We start from the raw sequence: 23,296 nt of genomic DNA on the forward strand, positions 1-23,296 counted from the left end.
CCTGGTGAGACAAAACCGTGACTCATCAGTGAAGAGCACTTTTTGCCAGTCCTGTTTGGTCCAGCGACGGTGGGTTTGTGCCCATAGGTGACGTTGTTGCCGGTGATGTCTGGTGAGGACCTGCCTTACAACAGGCCTACAAGCCCTCAGTCCAGCCTCCCTCAGCCTATTGCGGACAGTCTGAGCACTGATGGAGGGATTGTGCGTTCCTGGTGTAACTCAGGCAGTTGTTGTTGCCATCCTGTACCTGTCCCGCAGGTGTGATGTTCAGATGTACCGATCCTGTGCAGGTGTTGTTACACGTGGTCTGCCACTGCGAGGACGATCAGCTGTCTGTCCTGTCTCCCTGTAGCGCTGTCTTAGGCGTCTCACAGTACGGACACTGCAATTTATTGCCCTGGCCACATCTGCAGTCCTCATGCCTCCTTGCAGCATGCCTAAGGCACATTCACACAGATGAACAGGGACCCTGGGCATCTTTCTTTTGGTGTTTTTCTGAGTCAGTAGAAAGGCGTCTTTAGTGTCCTAAGTTTTCATAACTGTGACCTTAATTGCCTACCGTCTGTAAGCTGTTAGTGTCTTACCGACCGTTCCACAGGTGCATGTTCATTAATTGTTTATGGTTCATTGAACAAGCATGGGAAACAGTGTTAAAACCCTTTGGAGGTCTGGATTTGGAGTCACACTCAAAATTAAAGTGGAAAACCACACTACAGGCTGATCCAACTTTTATATAAATGTATAATTTATAAATGTATAATTTATATAAATATATATATATATATATATATATATCAATATATATATATATATATATATATATATATATATTAGATATAGTATATATATATATATATATAATATAAATATATATAAATATAAATATGTATTTATATATATTTATATTTATATTATATATATGTACTATATCTAATATATATATTTTTATTTATTTATATATATATTTATATTTATTTATATACACACACACACACACACACACTTGAAGTCAGAAGTTTATGTCTGGTGGGGTATCTATGTCTGTTTGAAGTGTATGCAAATACAGTAATACACACAGTAATACAGTAATACACACACACACACACACACAGTGGGGGGGGAAAGTATTTGATCCCCTGCTGATTTTGTAGGTTTGCCCACTGACAAAGAAAGGATCTGTCTATAATTTTAATGGTAGGTTTATTTGAACAGTGAGAGACAGAATAACAACAAAAATATCCAGAAAAAACACGTCAGAAATTTTATAAATTGATTTGCATTTTAATGAGGGAAATAAGTATTTGAACCCCTTCTCAATCAGAAAGATTTCTGGCTCCCAGGTGTCTTTTATACAGGTAACGAGCTGAGATTAGGAGCACACTCTTAAAGGGAGTGCTCCTAACCGCAGCTTGTTACCTGTAAAAAAGACACCTGTCCACAGAAGCAATCAATCAATCAGATTCCAAACTCTCCACCATGGCCAAGACCAAAGAGCTCTCCAAGGATGTCAGTGACAAGATTGTAGACCTACACAAGGCTGAAATGGGCTACAAGACCATTGCCAAGCAGCTTGATGAGAAGGTGACAACATTTGGTGTGATTATTCGCAAATGGAAGAAACACAAAAGAACTGTAAATATCCTTCTGCCTGGGGCTCCATGCAAATTCTCACCTCGTGGAGTTGCAATGATCATGAGAAGGCTGAGGAATCAGCCCAGAACTACACGGGAGGATCTTGTCAATGATCTCAAGGCAGCTGGAACCATACTCATCAAGAAAACAATTGGTAACACACTACGCCGTGAAGGACTGAAATCCTGCAGCGCCCGCAAGGTCCCCCTGCTCAAGAATACATATACATGCCCGTCTGAAGTTTGCCAATGAACATCTGAATGACTCAGAGGACAACTGGGTGAAAGTGTTGTGGTCAGATGAGACCAAAATGGAGCTCTTTGACATCAACTCAACTCGCCGTGTTTGGAGGAGGAGGAATGCTGCCTATGACCCAGAGAACACCATCTCCACCGTCAAACATGGAGGTGGAAACATTATTCTTTGGGGGTGTTTTTCTGCTAAGGGGACAGGACAACTTCACCGCATCAAAGGGACGATGGACGGGGCCATGTACCGTAAAATCTTTGGTGAGAACCTCCTTCCCTCAGCCAGGGCATTGAAAATGGGTCGTGGATGGGTATTCCAGCATGACAATTACCCAAAACACACGGCCAAGGCAACAAAGGAGTGGCTCAAGAAGAAGCACATTAAGGTCCTGGAGTGGCCTAGCAAGTCTCCAGACCTTAATCCCGTAGAAAATCTGTGGAGGGAGCTGAAGGTTCGAGTTGCCAAACATCAGCCTCGAAACCTTAATGACTTGGAGAAGATCTGCAAAGAGGGGTGGGACAAAATCCCTCCTGAGATGTGTGCAAACCTGGTGGCCAACTACAAGAAATGTCTGACCTCTGTGATTGCCAACAAGGGTTTGCCACCAAGTACTAAGTCATGTTTTGCAGAGGGGTGAAGTACTTATTTCCCTCATTAAAATGCTAATCATTTTATAACATTTTTGACATGTTTTTCTGGATTTTTTTGTTGTTATTCTGTCTCTCACTGTTCAAATATACCTACTATTAAAATTATAGACTGATAATTTCTTTGTAAGTGGGCAAACGTACAAAATCAGCAGGGGATCAAATACTTTTTCCCCCCACTGTATATAGAAAACATCGGAAGTTTACGTACACTTAGGTTGGAGTTATTAAAACTCGTTTTTCAACCACTCCACAAATTTCTTGTTAACAAACTGTAGTTTTGGCAAATCGGTTAGGACATCTACTTTGTGCATGACACAAGTCATTTTTCCAACAGTTGTTTACAGACAGATTATTTCACTTATAATTCATTGTATCACAATTCCAGTGGGTCAGAAGTTTACATACACTAAGTTGACTGTGCATTTAAACAGCTTGGAAAATTCCAGAAAATGATGTCATGGCTTTAGAAGCTTCTTTAAAATAACATTTGAGTCAATTGGAGGTGTACCTGTGGATGTATTTCAAGGCCTACCTTCAAACTCAGTACCGTAATTTCCGGACAATTAAGCGCACCTGAATATAAGCCGCACCCACTGAATTAAAAAAAAATATATTATTTTGAACATAAATAAGCCGCACATGTCTATAAGCCGCAGGTGCCTACCGGTACATTGAAACAAATTAACTTTACACAGGCTTTAACGAAACACGGCTTGTAACAAAAATAAATAGGCTTTAACGAAACACGGCTTGTAACAAAAAAATTTAAATTAGCAGTAAGCTTTAGTTGTCTTTTTGCACTGAGTCAATTCCTCACGCTGCTGTTTCCAACGTCTTATCATCGGCTCATTAAGACCAAGCTCCCGTGCAGCAGCTCTATTTCCTTTTCCAACAGCCAGATCAATCGCCTTCAACTTGAAAGCTGCATCATATGCATTTCTCCGTGTCTTTGCCATGATGAGGGTGACAAAATGACTACCGTAATCAGAATGATGGGAAGTTTGAGAGCGCTCGATTTAATCTAAACAGAAAACAAAAAAGTTGTTTGACCTTAACCCGTTCGGCAATTTCATTGGTCTAATGAAAGCTTCATGCCGCCAAAAAACTGAGCACGTCACAGAATAGGGTTTTTTTTTTTTTTAAAAAGGAAAGCGGGAAAAATCCATATATTAGCCGCGTCATTGTTTAAGCCACAAGGTTCAAAGCCTGGGAAAAAAGTTGCGGCTTATAGTCCGGAATTTACGGTACCTTTTTGCTTGACATCATGGAAAAATCAGAAGAAATCAGCCAGGACCTAAGAAAAAAATTGTAGACTTCCACAAGTTTGGTTCATCCTTGGGAGCAATTTCCAAATGCCTGAAGGTACCACGTTCATCTGTACAAACAATTGTACACAAGTATAAACACCATGGGACCACGCAGCCATCATACCGCTCAGGAAGAAGACGCATTCTGTCTCCTAGAGATTAATGTACTTTGGTGTGAAAAGTGCAAATCAATCCCAGAACAACAACAAAGGACCTTGTGAAGATGCTGGAGGAAAAGGGTACAAAAGTATCTATATCCACAGTAAAACGAGTCCCATATCGACATAACCTGAAAGGCCGCTCAGCAAGGAAGAAGTCACTGCTCCAAAACCGGCATAAAAACTGTTTGGCCATAATGACCATTGTTATGTTTGGAGGAAAAAAGGGGAGGCTTGCAAGCCGAAGAACACCATCCCAACAATGAAGCACGGGTGTGGCAGCATCATGTTGTGAGGGTCCTTTGCTGCATGAGGGACTGGTGCACTTCACAAAACAGATGGCATCATTAGGATGGAAAATTATGTGGATATATTGAAGCAAGACATCAGTCAGGAAGTTAAAGCTTGGTCACAAATGGGTCTTCCAAATGGACAATGACCCCAAGCATACTTCCAAAGTTGTGGCAAAGAGGCTTAAGGACAACAAAGTCAAGGTATTGGAGTGGCTATCACAAAGCCCTGACCTCAATCCCATAGAAACTATGTGGGCAGAACTGAAAAGGTGTGTGCGAGCAAGGAGGCCTACAAACCTGACTCAGTTACACCAGCTCTGTCAGGAGGAATGGGACAAAATTCACCCAACTTATTGTGGGAAGCTTGTGGAAGACTACCTGAAACATATGACCCAAGTTAAACAATTTAAAGGCAATGCTACCAAATACTAATAAATTGTATGTAAACTTCTGACCCACTGAGAATGTGATGAAAGAAATAAAAGCTGAAATAAATCATTCTCTCTACTATTATTCTGACATTTCACATTATTAAAATAAAGTGGTGATCCTAACTGACCCAAGACATGGAATTTTACTTGGATTAAATGTCAGGAATTGTGAAAAACTGAGTTTAAATGTATTTGGCTAAGCTGTATGTAAACTTCCGACTTCAACTGTACATCCCTGTATAACAAAATCACCTAGAAATTGTCTTTTACTCTTTGGCTTCAGAAGTAGCTTCAGACTGGATATTACTCACTCTGTTTTGTGTAGGATGGTATTTCCATGTTCCGCTGTGTTTCTTCTGCAGGATTTGGTTTGTTAGAAGTTTTTTTCTTGATTGTCCTTGGTAGTATTAGTCCATCTAGGTATTTTTGTCCAAAATTAAGGTTTTAGGTACGTAATTTTGATTTGTATTGAAGGTTTTAATGTTGACGTTACTATGCTCTACATTTACATTTAAGTCATTTAGCAGACGCTCTTATCCAGAGCGACTTACAAATTGGTGGATTCACCTTATGATATCCAGTGGAACAACCACTTTACAATAGTGCATCTAAATCTTTTAAGGGGGGGGGGGGTTAGAAGGATTACTTTATCCTATCCCAGGTATTCCTTAAAGAGGTCCTTGCAAATGTTTTAAATATTTTATCTACATTTATTCAACTCTAATTCTATCTTTTTTTGCAAAAGAACTCAGGAGTCCATGAGCTCACTCTTTCTCTCTTGCTCCCTCTCTCTTTATCTCTCCCTCTCCCCTCAGGTCACGTTCCAACTCCCACCGTCGGCGCTGGAGCACCCTGAGTGGTGGCTGGGGTCCGGGAACAGGTGGAACAGGAAGCTCCGGAGGAACCACTGCCACCACCACCACCTCCTCTGGCTCGGACGCCTCAGTGCGCCTCCACCTGGGCATGCAAGTGCTGCTGAGCAGCGCGAACGAGATGGCTCTGATCCGCTACGTGGGCCAGGCTGACTTCGCCCCAGGCCTGTGGCTAGGGCTGGAGCTGCGCACCGCCAAGGGTAAGAATGATGGCCAGGTGGGCGGCCGCCGCTACTTCACGTGCCGCCCGGACTACGGCGTACTGGTGAGGCCCAGCCGTGTCACCTATCGCGGCATTAATGGTGCCCGGCTCGTGGACGAGAACAGCTGAGGACACTAGGACCCAGGGGGTTGGGTTAGGTGGGTGGGAAATCAGTAGAGCGAGCATATTGGAGAAAAGTTTCTGTATGTTGTTTTTTTATTTTTTGGGGTGGGGTTGTTTAGTGATTTTGCTTTGTTTGTTTTTTCTTGGGTGTTGTGTTTGTTTCTTTTGCTCCTTGAAATGTCCCCCAAAAACAACACTACCTAATTAGTTATTATTATATACATTTAAGAAATGTTTTATTTTAAGATGTATGTTAAGGTGGTGTGGCCAGCCTACATTTTAACTACACATCAGCTAGTTTGCCCTATTTACTTGCTGATTTACCTGTTTTGTTTTACCTGTTTACTTTCTGTTTTACCTGTCTACTCTACCCGTTGACCATCAATGGACACTAGAAAACTAGAAATTACTTTTCAAATTGAGACTACTAGAGTTGTCATGCTATTGAACATACTGTAGGTATGAGGCAACATAAGCTTTGATTGTCATAGATTGGTTTGGTAGGGTGAAATAAAATAATTTTCAGAAATATTTATACTTATAATTATACTGTGTGATATGATTTAATTGATGGAAATGCACTTGATTTATGGAAGATATGTATAAATCAGATACAGTAAATTAATACTTCCATTCTTCCGTAAGCCCCCTCACTGTACTGTATGTAGAGATTTGAACTGATATCAAAGCTAACCTGGTCAGCAACTCAGCTAAGCACCTTAATGCAAGACAATGTCCTGGTACAGAGGTACTAAAATATCCCCGGATTTGAGCACTTTGGAGTAAATGGATAAGGCTGTTTGTAATGATAATGCAGGGTTATCTGGGATCACTGCTGACTGTCCTAATGGAGCGAGAATGTGCACAGTGTTTGGCCAACACTGAATTTGCAGTCACTGCCAACTTGTGCTGAATTGCTAATTGACCATCATCTCCTACACCCTAGGCACTGCTGTGGATCTGAGCGGATTGGATGGGTGGAAGCAAGATGGTAATAGCTTCACCTTGCCTTCTGATTGGCTGGGTAGAAATATTGCTTATACCAATCAATCTGTTTCAGATCTACAGGAGTGCATAAAGGAGATGAGCTAGGGGTTGATTTGGAATTCAGCCATTAATGCTATGGCACCACTTGAGTACTGGTATAGTGCTGTCAAGTGATGCCAATTTATACAAATATGGTCCTACACTGACGTGACACTTATTGGACTATTGATGTATGCTACCTACTTTTGGTCAGATTGGACACCCCACTGGCTGTGTGACATAAGATTTGTCTAAAGATAATTTCCATCAGCACGACTGCTAATGACGTCTATTATGTCGTCCTTATGACAAAATGCTTTGTGAAAGCTGATTTACGTGAAGCGCATTCCAAAGTTATATACCGATAAAGATTACAGTCTTGACAAGTCAGCAGGCAACAAGCTATTGATTGTATCTGTGCAGAAAAAAAGAGACCTTATTTAACAAAAGCTCCATGCGCCACCCAATTAAAAAGGTAGAACGCAACAGTAGCTCGGATGCTGAATGTGATGTACCATTGATCGGTCTGGTTGGGCCCTATGCAATTGAAATGTGTTGGCAGGACGAATCATGGTTGCCTGAGATATTCACCTGAGGTTTGGAGATGAAAGAAGCTAGGTGGTATGAATGCTAATTCAACTGCTCTTCTCTTATCTGCAGTCAGTTCTGTTATTTCTGTAACAGTTATTGTAGTAACAGCCAGGTCTGTTACGGTCATTGTTGTCACATTTCTGTAAGAGTCATTCCCTTAACAGTCAGTTCTGTTAGTCATTCGTATGACATTTCTATAACAGTCATGCAACAGTAATTTCTGTTATGGTCATTGCTGTAACATTTCTGAAAACAGTCTTTGCCATAAGAGCCAGTTGTGTAACAGTCATCAGTCGCCTTTACAGTCAATTCTGTAACAATGTTACTTAGTACGGTTGGGTTTTATAATGACGTCTTAGACGATACATTATCGGAAAGCCCGAGTTAAAATGCACTTGAATGTCATTGGTTGCATTGTGTGTGTGTGCAGCAAACGGTTTTGTTTTTATTTCTGGTCATGTCCCTTGTGTACATTTGGAATAATTTGTGTGTGTAGTGAAAGGGTTTCAGTGTGGAATAGTGGCACATAGTGTAAAAATGGTATTTGTAAAATGAATAAAGATTCTATTCTAATTTCACCGTTAGTTTCTCTCCGTCTTTTGGATGCCTGTGCGCCAAACCTCCCATGTGGGCGGACTGTCTATTAGCAAATGCCTGAATGACTTAGCAAACTTTCCATCCCGGTTTGCAGTGCATTCAGAAAGTATTCAAACCCCTTGACTTTTTCCACATTTTGTTACATTACAGCCTTATTCTATTTTTGCAACTGTTTAAAAAAATTAAAACTGAAATATCACATCTACATAAGTATTCAGACCCTTTACTTAGTACTTTGTTGAAGCACCTTTGGCAGCGATTACAGCCTCGAGTCTACTTGGGTATGATGCTACAAGCTTAGCACACCTGTATATGGAGAGTTTCTCCCATTCTTCTCTGCAGATCCTCTCAAGCTCTGTCAGGTTGAATGAGGCGAGTTGCTGCACAGCTATTTTCAGGTCTCTCCAGAGATGTTCGATCGGGTTCAAGTCCAGGCTCTGGCTGAGCCACTCAAGGACATTCAGAGACTTGTCCCGAAGCCACTCCTACATTTTCTTGGCTGTGTGCTTAGGGTTGTTGTCCTGTTGGAAGGTGAACCTTCGCCCCAGTCGGAGATCCTAAGCGCTTTGGAGCAGGTTTTCATCTAGGATCTCTCTGTTCTTTGCTCTGGTCATCTTTCCCTCGATTCTGACTAGTCTCCCATTCACTACCACTGAAAAACATTCCCACAGCATGATGCTGCCACCACCATGCTTCACCGTAGGGATGGTGCCAGGTTTCCTCCAGACGTGATCAATTTTGGTTTCATCAGACCAGAGAATCTTGTTTTTTCATGGTCAGAGTCCTTTAGGTGCCTTTTGGCAAACTCCAAGCGGGCTGTCATGTGCAATTTACTGAGGAGTGTTTTCCATCTGGCCCCTCTACCATAAAGGCCTGATTGATGGAGTGCTGCCCAGATGGTTTGGGATTATGGAAGTTTCTTCCATCTCCATAGAGGAACTCTGGAGCTCTGTCAGAGAAACCATCGGGTTCTTAGTCACCTCTCTGACCAAGGCCCTTCTCCCCCGATTGCTCAGTTTTGCCTGGCAGCCAACTCTAGAAAGAGTCTTGGTGATTCCAAACTTCTTCCATTTTTGAATGATGGAGGCCACTGTGTTCTTGGGAACCTTCAGTGCTGCAGAAATGTTTTGGTACCCATCCCCAGATCTGTGCCTCGACACAATCCTGTCTCAGAGCTCTACGGACAATTCCTTTGACCTCATGGCTTAGTTTTTGCTCTGACATGCATTGTCAACTGTGGAACCTTTATATAATTTACCTCAGGTGGACTCCAATCAAGTTGTAGAAACATCTCAAAGATGATCAATGGAAACAGGATGCACCTGAGCTCAATTTTGACTCTCATAGCAAAGGGTCTGAATACTGATGTAAATAAGGTATTGTTTTTTTTGTTTTTTTGAATAAATTTGCCAAAATTAAAAAATAACTGTTTTTGCTTTGTCATTATGGGGTGTTGTGTGTAGATTAATGAGGAAAATGTTTTATTTAATACATTTTAGAATAACAACATGTGGAAAAGCTCAAGGGGACTGAATACTTTCCGAATGCACTGTATATCTGATGAGAAGAGAGATGTCTGGGGGGGGCTACACTTGTTGTTCGATTACAAAATGGGGCTCAACCGTTCTCATTTGGAGGCCAGATTCCATCAGTCCTGTAATAACATTGTTTATTCCCTTTATTTGTTGATTCAACTACTGCCCTGGCACACTGTTTTATACTGAAAACTACACAGCTACTTCTAACTCCATGACAAATATGCGAGTTTACGAGATGCATCACTTTCCCAAGAAATATCTAAGTATGCCAATTTACTCTGAACAACTAAAGGCCTCTAACGATATTTATAGGATGTCCCTATTCAACTGGGAAAGAGTCTAGTCGCTGTGTTTTGCATTTGCCACATGGACAAAAACAATATTTATCTGCTACTGTGTAAAATCCTGTAATGGATGTTTGAATTGAGCTGTATAAGGGCTCGATTCAATCCATAGCACTGAAGATCCGTGCTACAGCACAATAAAAATCTTAAGGCAATGTTCCCACGTTAGCGGAGACTGCATTCACGGTAAACGCTGCATATGTCGGCTCAATCAGGAATTTCCTTTCAATTTCAATCGCGCTATAATGCTGAACTTCCGCGATAAGGGTCAAGTCTGGTAGCAGCAACCAAGTCATTATATAGTAATTTATTCATTTTGGCAACATGTCATCTGAAGGGCAACATACAGAGGTTACCAGTCATAGACAATGCATCATAATTACATTTTACAGATGCAATTCAGTTGGTTTTTACCAGGAGCAACGGAGTTCAGATGAGTTGCTGCAAAGAAACAGCAAATTATGTGAACACAGCCACTGGAGATGAACAATAGTGCAACATGTTACTTGAACCCTCTATCATAAGCCTACTTTAAGACATAAACCAAACAACACCTTGTGTTATCAAATGTTTTCACTACTTGTGACATGTCTATAACAGCTTGTAAGGCTGTTGAAAGAATGTTCAAGTAAAGGGTTAACAACATAGACAGGCAAACAACTGACACATTGGCACTTCCAAATCAACTTCATCTTAGCTTAGCATAGACTAGCACTCATGTCCATTTGAGACTTAAGTACATAAAAGTTGATTCGCATTGTACATTAAAATGAATGAATAATCACAAACAATCTTTTTGAATGTATAAAAGCAGACTGCATTGACAGTGTTGAGGCTATGCACATTGAATGTAAATGTAGACATGGTTGATAACTGATGGAGTAAGAAGTTAGATCCTCACAAAATATTAACCATAGATTTTTCACAAGTGGACCACAAGCAATTTGTATTCAAACTTTTCACTCAGAATACTTTATATTCTACAGTAGTCGTTCTTAAAATAGAAAAGATAAATTATGCAAATGTATTAACATTGAGTACTTTAAAATAGCAGTTTAGGGGTAACGACCTATTCAGCGATGTTAAATATAGTCGCTGGGTAAGGCAAAAAAAAGGTTATGAATCAAGAAAAGGTTGTTGAAAAAGGCCCCCAGCAAAAATGCCAACATTCCTATTTTAAAAGCACACTTTCAATTAAATGAATCTCCAACTATGTGTCCATGGAAGTTGATGGAACAGTAATTTCTGTCTTTCCATAGAGGGCCATAATATATACATATCAAAAATCTCCAACGAGAAATGGAAGGTAAACTTGCCTGAATAAACAGTATAAAGTAAGCTCCATAGTATTGTGCCTCGAATAACATTCTTTATCTCTCTTTCTTTCTCCCCCTTCTCCCTCCATCTCTTCCTATCTCTCAAACACACAAACATATGCACACACAGATGAATACCACTTACTCACGCACCTTAAAGTGCAAAGATAACCACCCACATACAGTGCTTATGGCACCATTACACCCCCCAACAATTTTCGTTCACTCCCACCCATAGCAACATTCAACTAGATGAGTGCATTTAGTTTCCAACTATCTGAAATACCATTCATTGGTCAATTTAATTCGACATTGGACAAAAATTACCAATGTCAAATGAATTTGGATATGGTTGGGTGTAAGAAGTGTGTCCATTAATAATATACAGAGTACTGAAATAATAAATAAATGAGAAGGCAGGCAAACATCAACAAACACAATTTCATCCTCTTCGGAATCCAGTGTACGATTCTCACAATATTCTTGTAAAAAATCATTTCTGATTGGTGAATCAACTGCCAAGGCCAGAAATCCCAAAGAAAATGGATGAACTGCAATGATTGACAGCCAAATAAGTTAATTAATGCTACAGTCAGTTAGACATCTGGCAGATGTGTATTGTTCTCAGTTACCATTTTCTACATGTTTTTGTTTGTGAAACACACATTCTGTTTGTTTCCAGAATGACTGGTGAAAAAAGGCTGCGTTGACATCTACAGAGCCACAAAGATAAGCGGTCGACTTGTGAAAACATTGCGGATAAATTAGCTAGTTCAACCAGATGGAAACATTTCACCCTGTCCTGTTACAATGGCTGACAACTCATTCAGCCCGCTTTCTTCGTATAGTGTATCACTCCCTTAGCGGCTACATTTTAGCAGGTGTTGCAAAATGTCCATCGTTCCAGTTTTTCTAGCCAATGGTCCACAACTTTTTCTTCCCAATGGTCTTTGAAGCTCTCCAATGTGCTTTAAAGTAACTGCCCAGTGAAAATCTAACTTTTATATTCTGTTAATGTTGTTGACTTGTCATATACTCGTATTTGTAGCCAAAGCATAAATTGGGGGAAAAAATACTTCAAAAACTCCACCTTTAACTTGTATCTCAAACAGACCATTTAAAAAATGCTTGCTATTTCCTCATAGAACATGTCATCTCCCTGAGGAGGATGAGCTGGCCAATCAGCGGGCTACTTACGTGAATATTGTTTATAACTGGTATAAGCCCACACCATTCTGTTGTTGGGGTACGCACACACCATTCCAACACAGAAAACCTACTTTTTAACATACTCAATTACCCATTTTTGGAAGGAAAACTATTTCTCTCATATTGTAAGTAATTATAAGTCATACTTCATAGAAATTTGGAAACACTGGGCAGTTACTTTAACACCCATTGGTATTTCCGCAACCATTTTAGAGATTTTTTGTAATTTTTTTGACTCCGCAACCATTGGCCAGGTGAAAATGAGTCAATCCAATCTGTGGATGAAACCATCAAGCGTCGAGACAGGAGGGAGGGGGGGTACTGTCCTGACACAATGTTGCACGGTGTACCATCTAGTCTGGCTGTACGCCTGTCTGCCTATACACATGGTCTCCGAGGTGAGAGACAAAAAGCAAGATGGTGGTTGGGCTAAAGCACCGTGGCATTGTGGCCCTCCATCCGGGGCAGCCTGGGGTCCTGCACCGTCCCCATGGTGACCAGCAGCGGATGGCTGTCCTCGGCTTTGCCTGTCGTCGAGCAGCTCAGCGACAGCTGGGTCCCCGCCACTCCTCTCTGGGGGGCCACGGGTGGTGGGGGAGGAGGAGACGGGGGAGGATGGGGGTTGACAGGGTTAGTGTGGTGGTGGGTCGCCTCCAGGGGCAAACCTTTCTCCTGGTAGCCGTAGCCGATGTTCCCGCAGGGGAAGTGGCGAAGTCTGAAGAGGGGGACTGGGGGGAGGGTGGCAGAATCTAACAGGAGTGGGGTAGGGGCAGTGATATCCGAGAAGGTGGCCTGGGGTGGGGGCAGAGGGGACAAGAGGGGCTTGCAGAGCCCCTGCTGTTGCTGCTGCTGTTGGTGGTGCAGGAGCTGCATCTGCTGTTGTTGTTGCTGCTGCGGATGGAAGGGATACGGTGGCTGGAACTGCTGCTGCTTGTGCTGCTGTTGCTGGAGACCCAGGGCCCCTGCCGCCTCAGCCACAGTCCGCCCCTGGTACTCCTGCCCTTCGCCTGGCACCCTCCCACCTCCAACCCCCCCAACTCCACTGCCCATGTCTCCCTGCCTTTGCTGCTGCTGTTGTTGCTGCTGCTTCCTCTGCTGCTGCTGGAGGAACCAGGAGCCATAGGTGGGGTTCCACAGGTTGGTGGGCTTCCCATTGTGACCATCCTTATCCTTAGGGTGGCCCTGGGTGAAGGCCAGATTAATGTGGCCCCCCTCTGGGTTGGGCTGCTGGGTGGAGATGGGGGGAGGCGCCTTGGAGGTGGAGATGAAGGAGGTGGCTGTGATGGTGGTCGTGGTGAATGTCTGAGGGTGGGGGTTGGACTGGGGTTGTTGCGCCATCACCTGGGGCTTGGCAGTTTCGGGTGGTGGTGCAGGGCCCTCCCCGTCGGGCATCTGAGTGGACACCAGCAGGGGAGTGGCCGTGGGATCCTCAGGGCGCATGGGCACCCGCTCCTCCTCTTCGGGGAGGGGCCCATATTCCACAGGCAAGGTAACAGTCACCACATCGGGGTCCTGGAGAGGATAGGGGAGCATTAGACACTAACAATGGCAAACAACGTGCAATGACATCATGAACATTACCGATGTCTGAATTTGTAGAAAATGACATACTTATCAAAGTACAGTTCAAAATGTCAATTCTAATGCAACCTTGATTGACTTCATTTAAGTAGATGACAGAAACAATCCCAAAAGGAATACAGCTTTTACACACACAGAGACAGGTTATGAGCTGTATCACATTATAAAATAACCTCTTGGCAGTTAAACAGACATTTAATACTTGAGCACAGTTCCAGTGCAGATGGGTGTTGATTCTCCATGTTCACACTCCCTACCTGTAAGCAGTAGTCAATCCTCTCCAAGATGGTGGAGAAGTTGGGCCTGTCCTCCGGTTGATGCTGCCAACTCTGTGTCATTATTCGGTACCTGAAACACATACACACACACATCACACACGACCACAAGTACAATCAAAAACTTTTAGTCTATTTGAACTTTGCACACATTGACAAACACATCAGAAAATGTAAAAGCATATTTCCCCCTTCGCTAATAAACTTTTGACAGACACAAACTCACGCACACTTTATCAAAAGTGCCGCCTCCCCGTCATAATACCACTCGACTGATTTAATACAAATCATTCTGAATGAAGTGTAACATCCTGCTAGTTTGAGTGATCACTGTTGAAAAGTCAGTAGGGGTAAAACGGAATCCTGGGCTATCCCCCAAGACAGTACAAAATCAAGCTTGTTTCTTAATTAGATTTGACTTGCAATCATTACTCTTGTGTAATATTCTTTGGCAATGTGACATGCCTATTGTGAGCCCTTCGTGATGCAGATTAATTGTAACACATGGGAACTGTGTTTATTTTTCAAGGAAAAAACGATCAAAGAATAACATTTTTGGCTTTTCTGTGGTGATACAAAGGCTAAAACTGACAGCTAGGAGAGTTCAAAGGAGAATTGGACAATAAAAGCGTCTCGTCATGCATGGAGTGGGCGTGAAAGATCAGCGAGGGGCGAGAACGTGATACAAGTCTGAGAAGTTATGGGTATTTTGTGTGTTTGTACGCTTGTATCCATGTGTATATCTGCATTCTATGTGTGTGTGTGAGTGAAAACAGTATACTGTAAGTGTGATGGTGTGTGTGTAATCTGTATGTAACAGAGTAAGTTCCATCCCTATGTGAGTGACAGTTCAGACAGGGACGGAAGTTGACTGAGTGACAGTTCACTTTCAATCTTAAGAAAGGTGACATCGCCACATGATGGCTCCTAGTGCTTCACTAGCCTGCTAGCACACATCTGCTACATGTGTTTGGGTGGTGTGTGATTGGACTTACACAGGCCCTGGGCAGTTTTTGGGAGGGTCCATCCTTCCCCCGCTGGTGACAAACTCCAACACTTCCTGGTTACTGCGACTGGGATAGGGCATATAGCCCAGAGAGAAGATCTCCCATAGCAAAACCCCAAAGGACCTGAGAGAAAGTGAGAGAGGTAGGGAGGAAGAAGAAAAGTGAGAGGGGGGGAGCGAGGTAGGTGAGGGAGCGAGAGGAGAATAACTTGTATTCCGTTTTTAGACGGGAGAGAGAATCATAAATCTTAAGGGTGATAAGGGCAAAGTGAGGGGTGAAGGAGGGAGGGAGGAAGCCTAGTGGTTAGAGCGTTGGGCCAGTAACCGAAAGGTTGCTAGATTGAATCCCCGAGCTGACAAGGTAAAAATCTGTCGTTCTGCCCCTGAACAAGGCAGTTAACCCACTGTTCCTAGGCCGTCATTGTAAGTAAGAATGTGTTCTTAACTGACTTGCCTAGTTAAATAAAGGTTAAATAAAAAAATTGAAAAAGGAGGACAGCAGATAGAGAGGAGGCTTTCAAAAGGTGAAAAAGAGAAAGTTCCATTGAAGGACGGAAAAAGGGAGGTAAGGTAGACTGGAAGGGTGAAATGAAAGGGAGTGACATTCAAGAGAACTAAGACATCATTGAGAGCGAGTTACAATGGAACGTACCACGTGTCCGTTTTGGATGTGAAGATCCCCTCCATGAAGGCTTCGGGAGGCATCCACTTCACAGGCAGCATGGCACGCCCACCCTTTCTGTAGTAGCTCGCCCTGTGTGGAGACAAACCCGTGCACACTCACAGGGGGATCTTGTTAGACACGCTGCATGACTTTATTGAAAGCACAGCAGGTAGAAAAAGGGATGAAAACAGAAAAGAAAGAAAAATAGGAAAATAAATGAAGACAGAGTCCCTAGTTTCAGACTCCTAATTATCCTTAAACCTCTGAAGACAAGTTCTTCCAACTGGAATGGAAGTGGCTAAAGTGTTTTATCTCTGAACACTCAAAAGTTGGATTCTCCACCGACTGCAGTATAAAGGGAACATGGGTGTTAATAACACTCGGTGGAGACTAAGGAACCCTGAATGCCTGAGACCTCACTATTGTTACATCCCCCCCCCCCCTATTATCACATAGAGGTTGAACAATAGTTCTATATATCTACCCTTATCTTCACTCATCGTGTAATTTTATGACAACGGTACGGTCGACGTGCGCTAAGCTCCAGGTTTAAACTGCTACGTGCTGTCTGAGTTCCATCATGATTCAAATAGGTTACATGTCCCAAATTATTGCACAACAATAGCATAATATGATCCACTGTAGCTTGTGAACCTCAGGAACAACTACATGGATGTGACAGAGGAAAGGAAGGTAAAGTAATGGAATGGAATGATGCAAAATGTATGCTCCAAATTTAAGGAAACTAACAGTAAAGTTACAGTTATAAATCTATGTGGGTATTACCAAAGTTTGGCTCCGATAGTGGCTAATATTTAATAACTTCTTAGGACTAGGCCCCTTTTTTCTCCATTTCCGCCTGAATGACGTGCCCAAAGTAAACTGCCTGTTGCTCAGGCCCTAAAGCTAGGATATGCATATAATTGGTACCATTGGAAAGAAAACACTTTGTAGTTTGTAGAAATGTTAAAACAATGTAGGATATATATAACACAATATATATGGTAGGAGAAAACCCATGGTCTCTATTTTTTTTATAGAGACCATCCTCTTAGAAAGTAAAAGGTCATATTGAACATTTGCACCCTGGATGCAATTCATATGGCTTCCACAGAGTGCCAGCAGTCTATGTTCAAGGTTTCAGGCTTGTAACTTCAAAAACGAATAAGAAATATCCGATTTAGTACAGGGACAAAGTCTTGGAGATTAGTGTTTGCGTGCGCCATGAAGACAGGATTGCACCTGCTAAAATCAGTTTCCTATTGAACATACTTCTTTCCGTAATAAATATTACAGTTTGATTACATTTTAGGGTATCTGAGGAGTAAATAGAAATGTATTTTGACTTGTTGAAACAAAGTTTAGGGGTAGATTTTTGTATTCCTTTCTTTGCATGTCAAACGAGTGGATTACTCAAATCGATGGCGCCAACTAAAGGGACTTTTTGGGATATAAAGAAGGATTTTAACTAGCAAAACGACACTACATGTTATAGATGGGACCCTTTGGATGTCAAATCAGAGGAATGTTTTCAAAAGTAAGTGAATATTTCATCGTTATTTGTGAATGTACGAAACCTGTGCCGGTGGAAACATTTTGGGATGTGGGGCGCTGTCCTCAAACAATCGCATGGCATGTTTTCACTGTAATAACTACTGTAACTCAAACAGTGTAGTTAGATTAACAGGAATTTAAGCTTTCAGCTGATATAAGACACTTACATGTACCTAAATGTTTAATATCCATAATTTTTATGATTATTTATTTGAATTGCGCGCCCTCCAGTTTCACCAGCGGGACGCCCATCCCAAACTTAATGATACTTAACATGATACTTAGTGAAGCCCGGGTCTCCAAATTTCTTCCCTGCAAATTCTGAGGACATACAATTCAATTCAAATTCGGAATAACAGCACAGCTATTTATAGCCTACTTCACTGTGGAAAAGGGTCCGCTATACATGTCATGTTGATGTGATTTTCTGTTTGCTTCCATATGACTGCTTTTACATTCGTCTTCAGGGATCATAACAAAAAATGGTCTAAAACAATTGCTTGGATATGTGTATTTACAATCCCCTTCTCCAAACAGATCACTAATTTACCTAGCTCTTATCAATAGCTCTTGTCAATTTATAAATGACAGTGCATGGTGATTCTATCAACAACAAAAAATTACTACATGCTTTTCCCACTTGGAACCGGCAGGTTCGCTCGACCTTATTCATGGTTTCCTCGTACGTGAAGGCGGTGTAATTATTAGGGAATTAATTATCAGGTTTAAATTCAAGGTCAGAATACACGTAGACAGAAAAGTGCATAAAAAGAAAATTACATTCCATTTACGCGCGCTTAACTCGGGTCCGAATTTTCCCCGTGTTTACTATATAAATATGAAATAAAAAAATGTAAAGAAGTGTACAATATAACATAAGAGAGAAATAAAAAATATAACGTAAACTCACCCCATTCCGTACAAATGTGCGCAACCGCGACATTCAAACGAGGCTGCAAAGAAAACTAATGGGACTGTAGCGACTGTGTTGACTTCAAAATCTGGGGTGTGAACTACGTTTCTACTCTAGCGTTGATCGACATGGTAATGGCTCTATAGTATTGGAGAAAAGTTGAAAAAACAGACCCTCCGTTACATCATGACGTGTCATGCCGTAACGTACAGCACGCATAAAGCAACTATTTCTGTCTTACAATCTCTCTCCCCCAGGTATAGCACTTCTCTCATCATTTAAAAACAAGAAATGGACAGTGATGGGGGTAAGGGGTGATACCTAGTCATTTTTTGCGTCATCACTGCATGCGATCACGACTCTCAATGCCGCTGTTTACTTCTGAAGATCACTTTAGCACCGCCCTAAAAACCCGATTCAAATTTGACACAAACCTTCAAATAGGTATGTAATGACACATTATATAAACTCTTTATAGTGTTTTATTTACATTTTAGAGGCGATAAGGTGATAAGTTGGACAGATCGAGTGAAAAAAAGCAGTTTTCACACACAACAACTGTCCTTCTCACTATCATGCATTACTTTCGCTTCCCCACCCGCCATTTTTAAAAAGACCCGACGGAGCTCATTGCCTTGTTGAATTATGCAGAAACGGCAGTGTGGAGCTCATGTCATTGATTTTGTTGGAAAGGGGAGAAATTGTGCATTACAATGGTATTGACATTACAGTTGATCTGGAAGTATTACGTTTTTGGGGCGCTAAAATAAGGTAAATTGTACAGACCAAAGCGATGTACAAAAGTGAGTTTACGTTACTCACAGCCCCTTACAAAAAGTAAGAAGTAATTAAATAACACATTTATTGTAGCTACTGCTAGCCTATCTAAGGTTAACGATAGACCTAGCATCTTTCTTCAAAAATGCCTTGTTTATTACAGTTCAATAATGTTAGTAGCTAGCTACTTACTAACTTTGAATGTAAAAAATTGCTGTTTTCTGTTGGTTGTAGCACTAGCTAACTATGTGCTACAGCAGGCTAGTGTAGCTAGGTAGCCAGCTAACTCTTGTAGCGACGGGAGCACTGCCTGTGTTCTAGATCAGAGGTTTTCAAACTGGGTTCTGCGGTCGCTGCAGGGTGTCCGCGATGATTAAAAAAAAGATATTTTGTGGGATTTTGTTTATGTGAAAAATATTTCATTTTATTAATATGGCTAGCTGCAATGACTGGAAGTCAACAGGTAAAATGTTTGCATGCTGACTGTTCCTGTTAGTCTAACTCTGGAGTAGTAGATACATGGCTTCATTGCCAAATTATCCTTTTAATATGGAGTAAATGACTGTCATTGGAGCTAATTACTGTTTTTTTTCTCTATTGAAAATTCTTAGGTGGGCCGTGTATGTCAGTGTTTCCCAACCCTGGTCCTCAAGTAACCCCAACAGTACACGTTTTCATTGTAACCCTGGACAAGCACACCTGATTCAACTTGCCAACTAATGTTCAAGCCCTCAAGAGTTGAATGATGTGTGTTTGTCCAGGACTACAAAGAAAATGTGTACTGATGTGGGAACATGAGGACCAGGGTTAGGAAACACTGGTCTAAGTGGTCATTTTTGGGATGAAAAGAAGTTTGTGTCAACTTAAAAATTCGGATCAAATAAAATGTCATTTGTCACGTGCCGAATACAACAGAATACAACATTTCACCTTACAGTGAAATGCCCTTAACCAACAATGCCGTTTTAAGAAAATACCTTTACGAAAGTAAGAGATTAGAATAACAAATAATTAAAGAGCAGCAGTAAATAACAATAGCGAGGCTATATACAGGGGGTACCGGTACAGAGTCAATGTGCGGGGTAATATGTACATGTAGGTAGAGTTATTAAAGTGACTATGCATAGACAATAGCAGAGAGACCAATATTAGATTGAAAGCATGTAGAAAAGATCTTTGAGAACTAACAATCAAATAAAAGTTAGATATTCAGGGAGAAAGTAGCATTAAAACTGTAAAATTGTATCTCAGCTCCATGCTAAACTCTGTATAATTATTGAAAATTCATAGCTAATAGACTGTTAGACTTCCTCTTCCAATGAGCTGTGGGGAGGTCAAAATAATGAAACTGTCTACCAAATCTATTCATTTTAAAATGTTGATTACTTCTACTTGCCATTATCATTCACCTGATGATAAGACAAGACATGCTAAACATTTTTTTGCTAACATATGATGGGGGTCCCTGGGTTAGCTGTTTGCCTGGGCGGGGGTCCCTAGGCAAGAAAAGTTTCAAAGACCCTACTGTACACTAATACCTGGTTGTGGAGTTTTGTGGTACCATTTCTGTAACCATTTCCATGTCTTGAAGTGTCCTCCTCATAACAAAAATCCAAAGAGTTTTCAAAGCAACAGAATTTTCTAAATACCCCAGCTCTTTTTCTCGGGCAGATGAACGCCTACTTAGCATTTATTTTTTTAATTTGGAACACTGATACCCAAAGACAGACACCCAAATACAACGATATACAAATAATACAACACAAATTATACAAACAATACAACTAAAACATAATGCATGTGTTAGAGTGTTTCTGTGTGAGTGTGTGTTTGAGTGTGTGTCCGCCGTTCCATGAGTTGTTGTTTAGTCCGATTTTTAAAGGTAATAGGAGATGGTAGGGAGTTCCATGCAATCATGACTCTGTATAAAACTGTGCATTGCCGTGTATTCGTTTTGGACTTGGGGACTGTGAAGAGACTCCTCCTGGTGGCATGGTGGTAGGGTTTAGTTTATTAAGATCCCCAATAGCTACTGCACATGCAGCAGCTACTCTTCTTGGGTTCCACATAAAAACTTACAAATAAATGACAAATAAAATAAAAGTTATATATAAAGGAAAGACACCAAGAGACTATAAAGAGTTGAGGTCAGGGCTCTGTGCAGGCCAGTCAAGTTCTTCCACACCGATCTCGACAAACCATTTCTGTATGGACCTCACTTTGTGCACAGGGGCATTGTCATGCGGTAACAGGAAAGGGCCTGCCTCAAACTTTTGCCACAAAGTTGGAAGCACAGAATTGTCTAGAATGTCATTGTGTGCTGTAGCGTTAAAATTTCCCTTCACTGGAAGTAAGAGACCTAGCCTGAACCATGAAAAACAGTCCCAGACCATTATTCCTCCTCCACCAAAGTTTACAGTTGGCACTATGCATTGGGGCAGGTAGCATTCTGCTGGCATCCGCCAAACCCAGATTCGTCCACCGGACTGCCAGATGGAGAAGCGTGATTCATCACTCCAGAGAACGTGTTTCCACTGCTCCAGATTCCAATGGCGGCGAGCTTTACACCACTCCAGCCGATGCTTGGCATTGTGCATTGTGATCTTAGGCTTCTGTGCGGCAGCTCGGCCATGGAAACCCATTTCATGACTCTCCCGACAAACAGTTGTTGTGCTGATGCTGCTTCAACAGGCAGTTTGGAACTCAGTAGTGAGTGTTGCAACTGAGGACAGATGACTTTTACTAGCTACGCGCTTCAGCATTTGGCGGTCCCGTTCTGTGAGCTTGTGTGGCCGATAACTTCGTGGCTGAGCCGATGTTGCGCCTAGACATTTCCACTTCAAAATAACAGCACATACAGTTGACCAGGGCAGCTCTAGCAGGACAGAAAATTGATGACCTGACTTGTTGGAAAGGTGGCATCCTATGACGGTGCCACATTGAAAGTCACTGAGCTCTTCAGTAAGGCCATTCTACTGCCAATGTTTGTCTATGAAGATTGCATGGCTGTGTGCTCAATTTTATACTCCTGTCAGAAACGGGTATGGCTGAAATACCCGAATCCACTCATTTGAAGGGGTATCCACATACTTTTGTATATACTGTATAGTGTACATATTAATATTCTTATATACAGTACAGTTCAATCAGATCTTTAGAAAGAGCAGAGGCGCTATGATACAATGTTTTTTTTATTTTTATTTAAACTTGCTTTTTGCCTAAGTAACCTCTGGTGGCAGAGCATTCAACAATGACATGGCTGTATGCATAACTGAGCGACGCATTAAGTCTGTTATTGGTTTGGGTACCATGAAGAAACGCATAGTGGCATGTCTGGTGGGGTATCTATGTCTGTTTGAAGTGTATGCAAATACAATTGAAGTCGGAAGTTTACATAAACTTAGGTTGGAGTCATTAAAACTTGTTTTTCAACCACTCCACAAATGTATTGTTAACAAACTACAGTTTTGGCAAGTCGGTTACGACATCTACTTCGTGTATGACACAAGTCATTTTTCCAACAATTGTTTACAGACAGATTATTTCACTTATAATTCACTGTATCACAATTCCAGTGGGTCAGAAGTTTACATACACTAAGTTGACTGTGCCTTTAAAGAGCTTGGAAAATTCCAGAAAATAATGTCATGGCTTTAGAAACTTCTGATAGGCTAATTACATAATTTGAGTCAATTGGTGGTCTACCTGTGGATGTATTTCAAGGCCTACCTTCAAACTCAGTGCCTCTTTGCTTGACATCATGGGAAAATCAAAAGAAATCAGCCAAGACCTCAGAAAAAAATTGTAGACCTCCACAAGTCTGGTTCATCCTTGGGGGCAATTTCCAAATGCCTGAAGGTACCACGTTCATCTGTACAAACAATAGTACGCAAGTATAAACACCATGGGACCACGCAGCCGTCATACCGCTCAGGAAGGAGATGCGTTTTGTCTCCGAGAGATGAACGTACTTTGGTGTGAAAAGTGC

General features: G+C 41.6%; 2 protein-coding genes across 3 annotated transcripts in view; one reads left to right on the forward strand and one right to left on the reverse strand.

Moving 5' to 3' along the window:
- The window catches only part of LOC106610599 (CAP-Gly domain-containing linker protein 4), a 90,447-nt gene extending 82,335 nt beyond the window's left edge, over window positions 1-8,112 (forward strand). For both annotated transcript variants that reach the window (XM_014209995.3, XM_082955607.1), the window contains one exon: window positions 5,536-8,112. In XM_014209995.3, the coding sequence (XP_014065470.3) occupies window positions 5,536-5,923 (388 nt within the window). In that variant the 3' untranslated portion in view covers window positions 5,924-8,112. The remainder of the gene's footprint in view (window positions 1-5,535) is intronic.
- Window positions 8,113-10,337: 2,225 nt separating this feature from the next.
- LOC106610598 (ALK tyrosine kinase receptor) overlaps window positions 10,338-23,296 on the reverse strand; it is a 173,489-nt gene continuing 160,530 nt past the window's right edge. The window contains exons 22-25 of the mRNA XM_082955608.1: window positions 16,053-16,154; window positions 15,390-15,524; window positions 14,377-14,467; window positions 10,338-14,050 (exon numbers count right to left, since the gene is read on the reverse strand). Of these exons, the coding sequence (XP_082811734.1) occupies window positions 12,968-14,050; window positions 14,377-14,467; window positions 15,390-15,524; window positions 16,053-16,154 (1,411 nt within the window). The 3' untranslated portion in view covers window positions 10,338-12,967. The remainder of the gene's footprint in view (window positions 14,051-14,376; window positions 14,468-15,389; window positions 15,525-16,052; window positions 16,155-23,296) is intronic.

This window comes from Salmo salar, chromosome 09, assembly GCF_965601325.2.
Source record: "Salmo salar chromosome 09, fSalSal1, whole genome shotgun sequence".
Classification (NCBI taxonomy): Eukaryota; Metazoa; Chordata; class Actinopteri; order Salmoniformes; family Salmonidae; genus Salmo; species Salmo salar.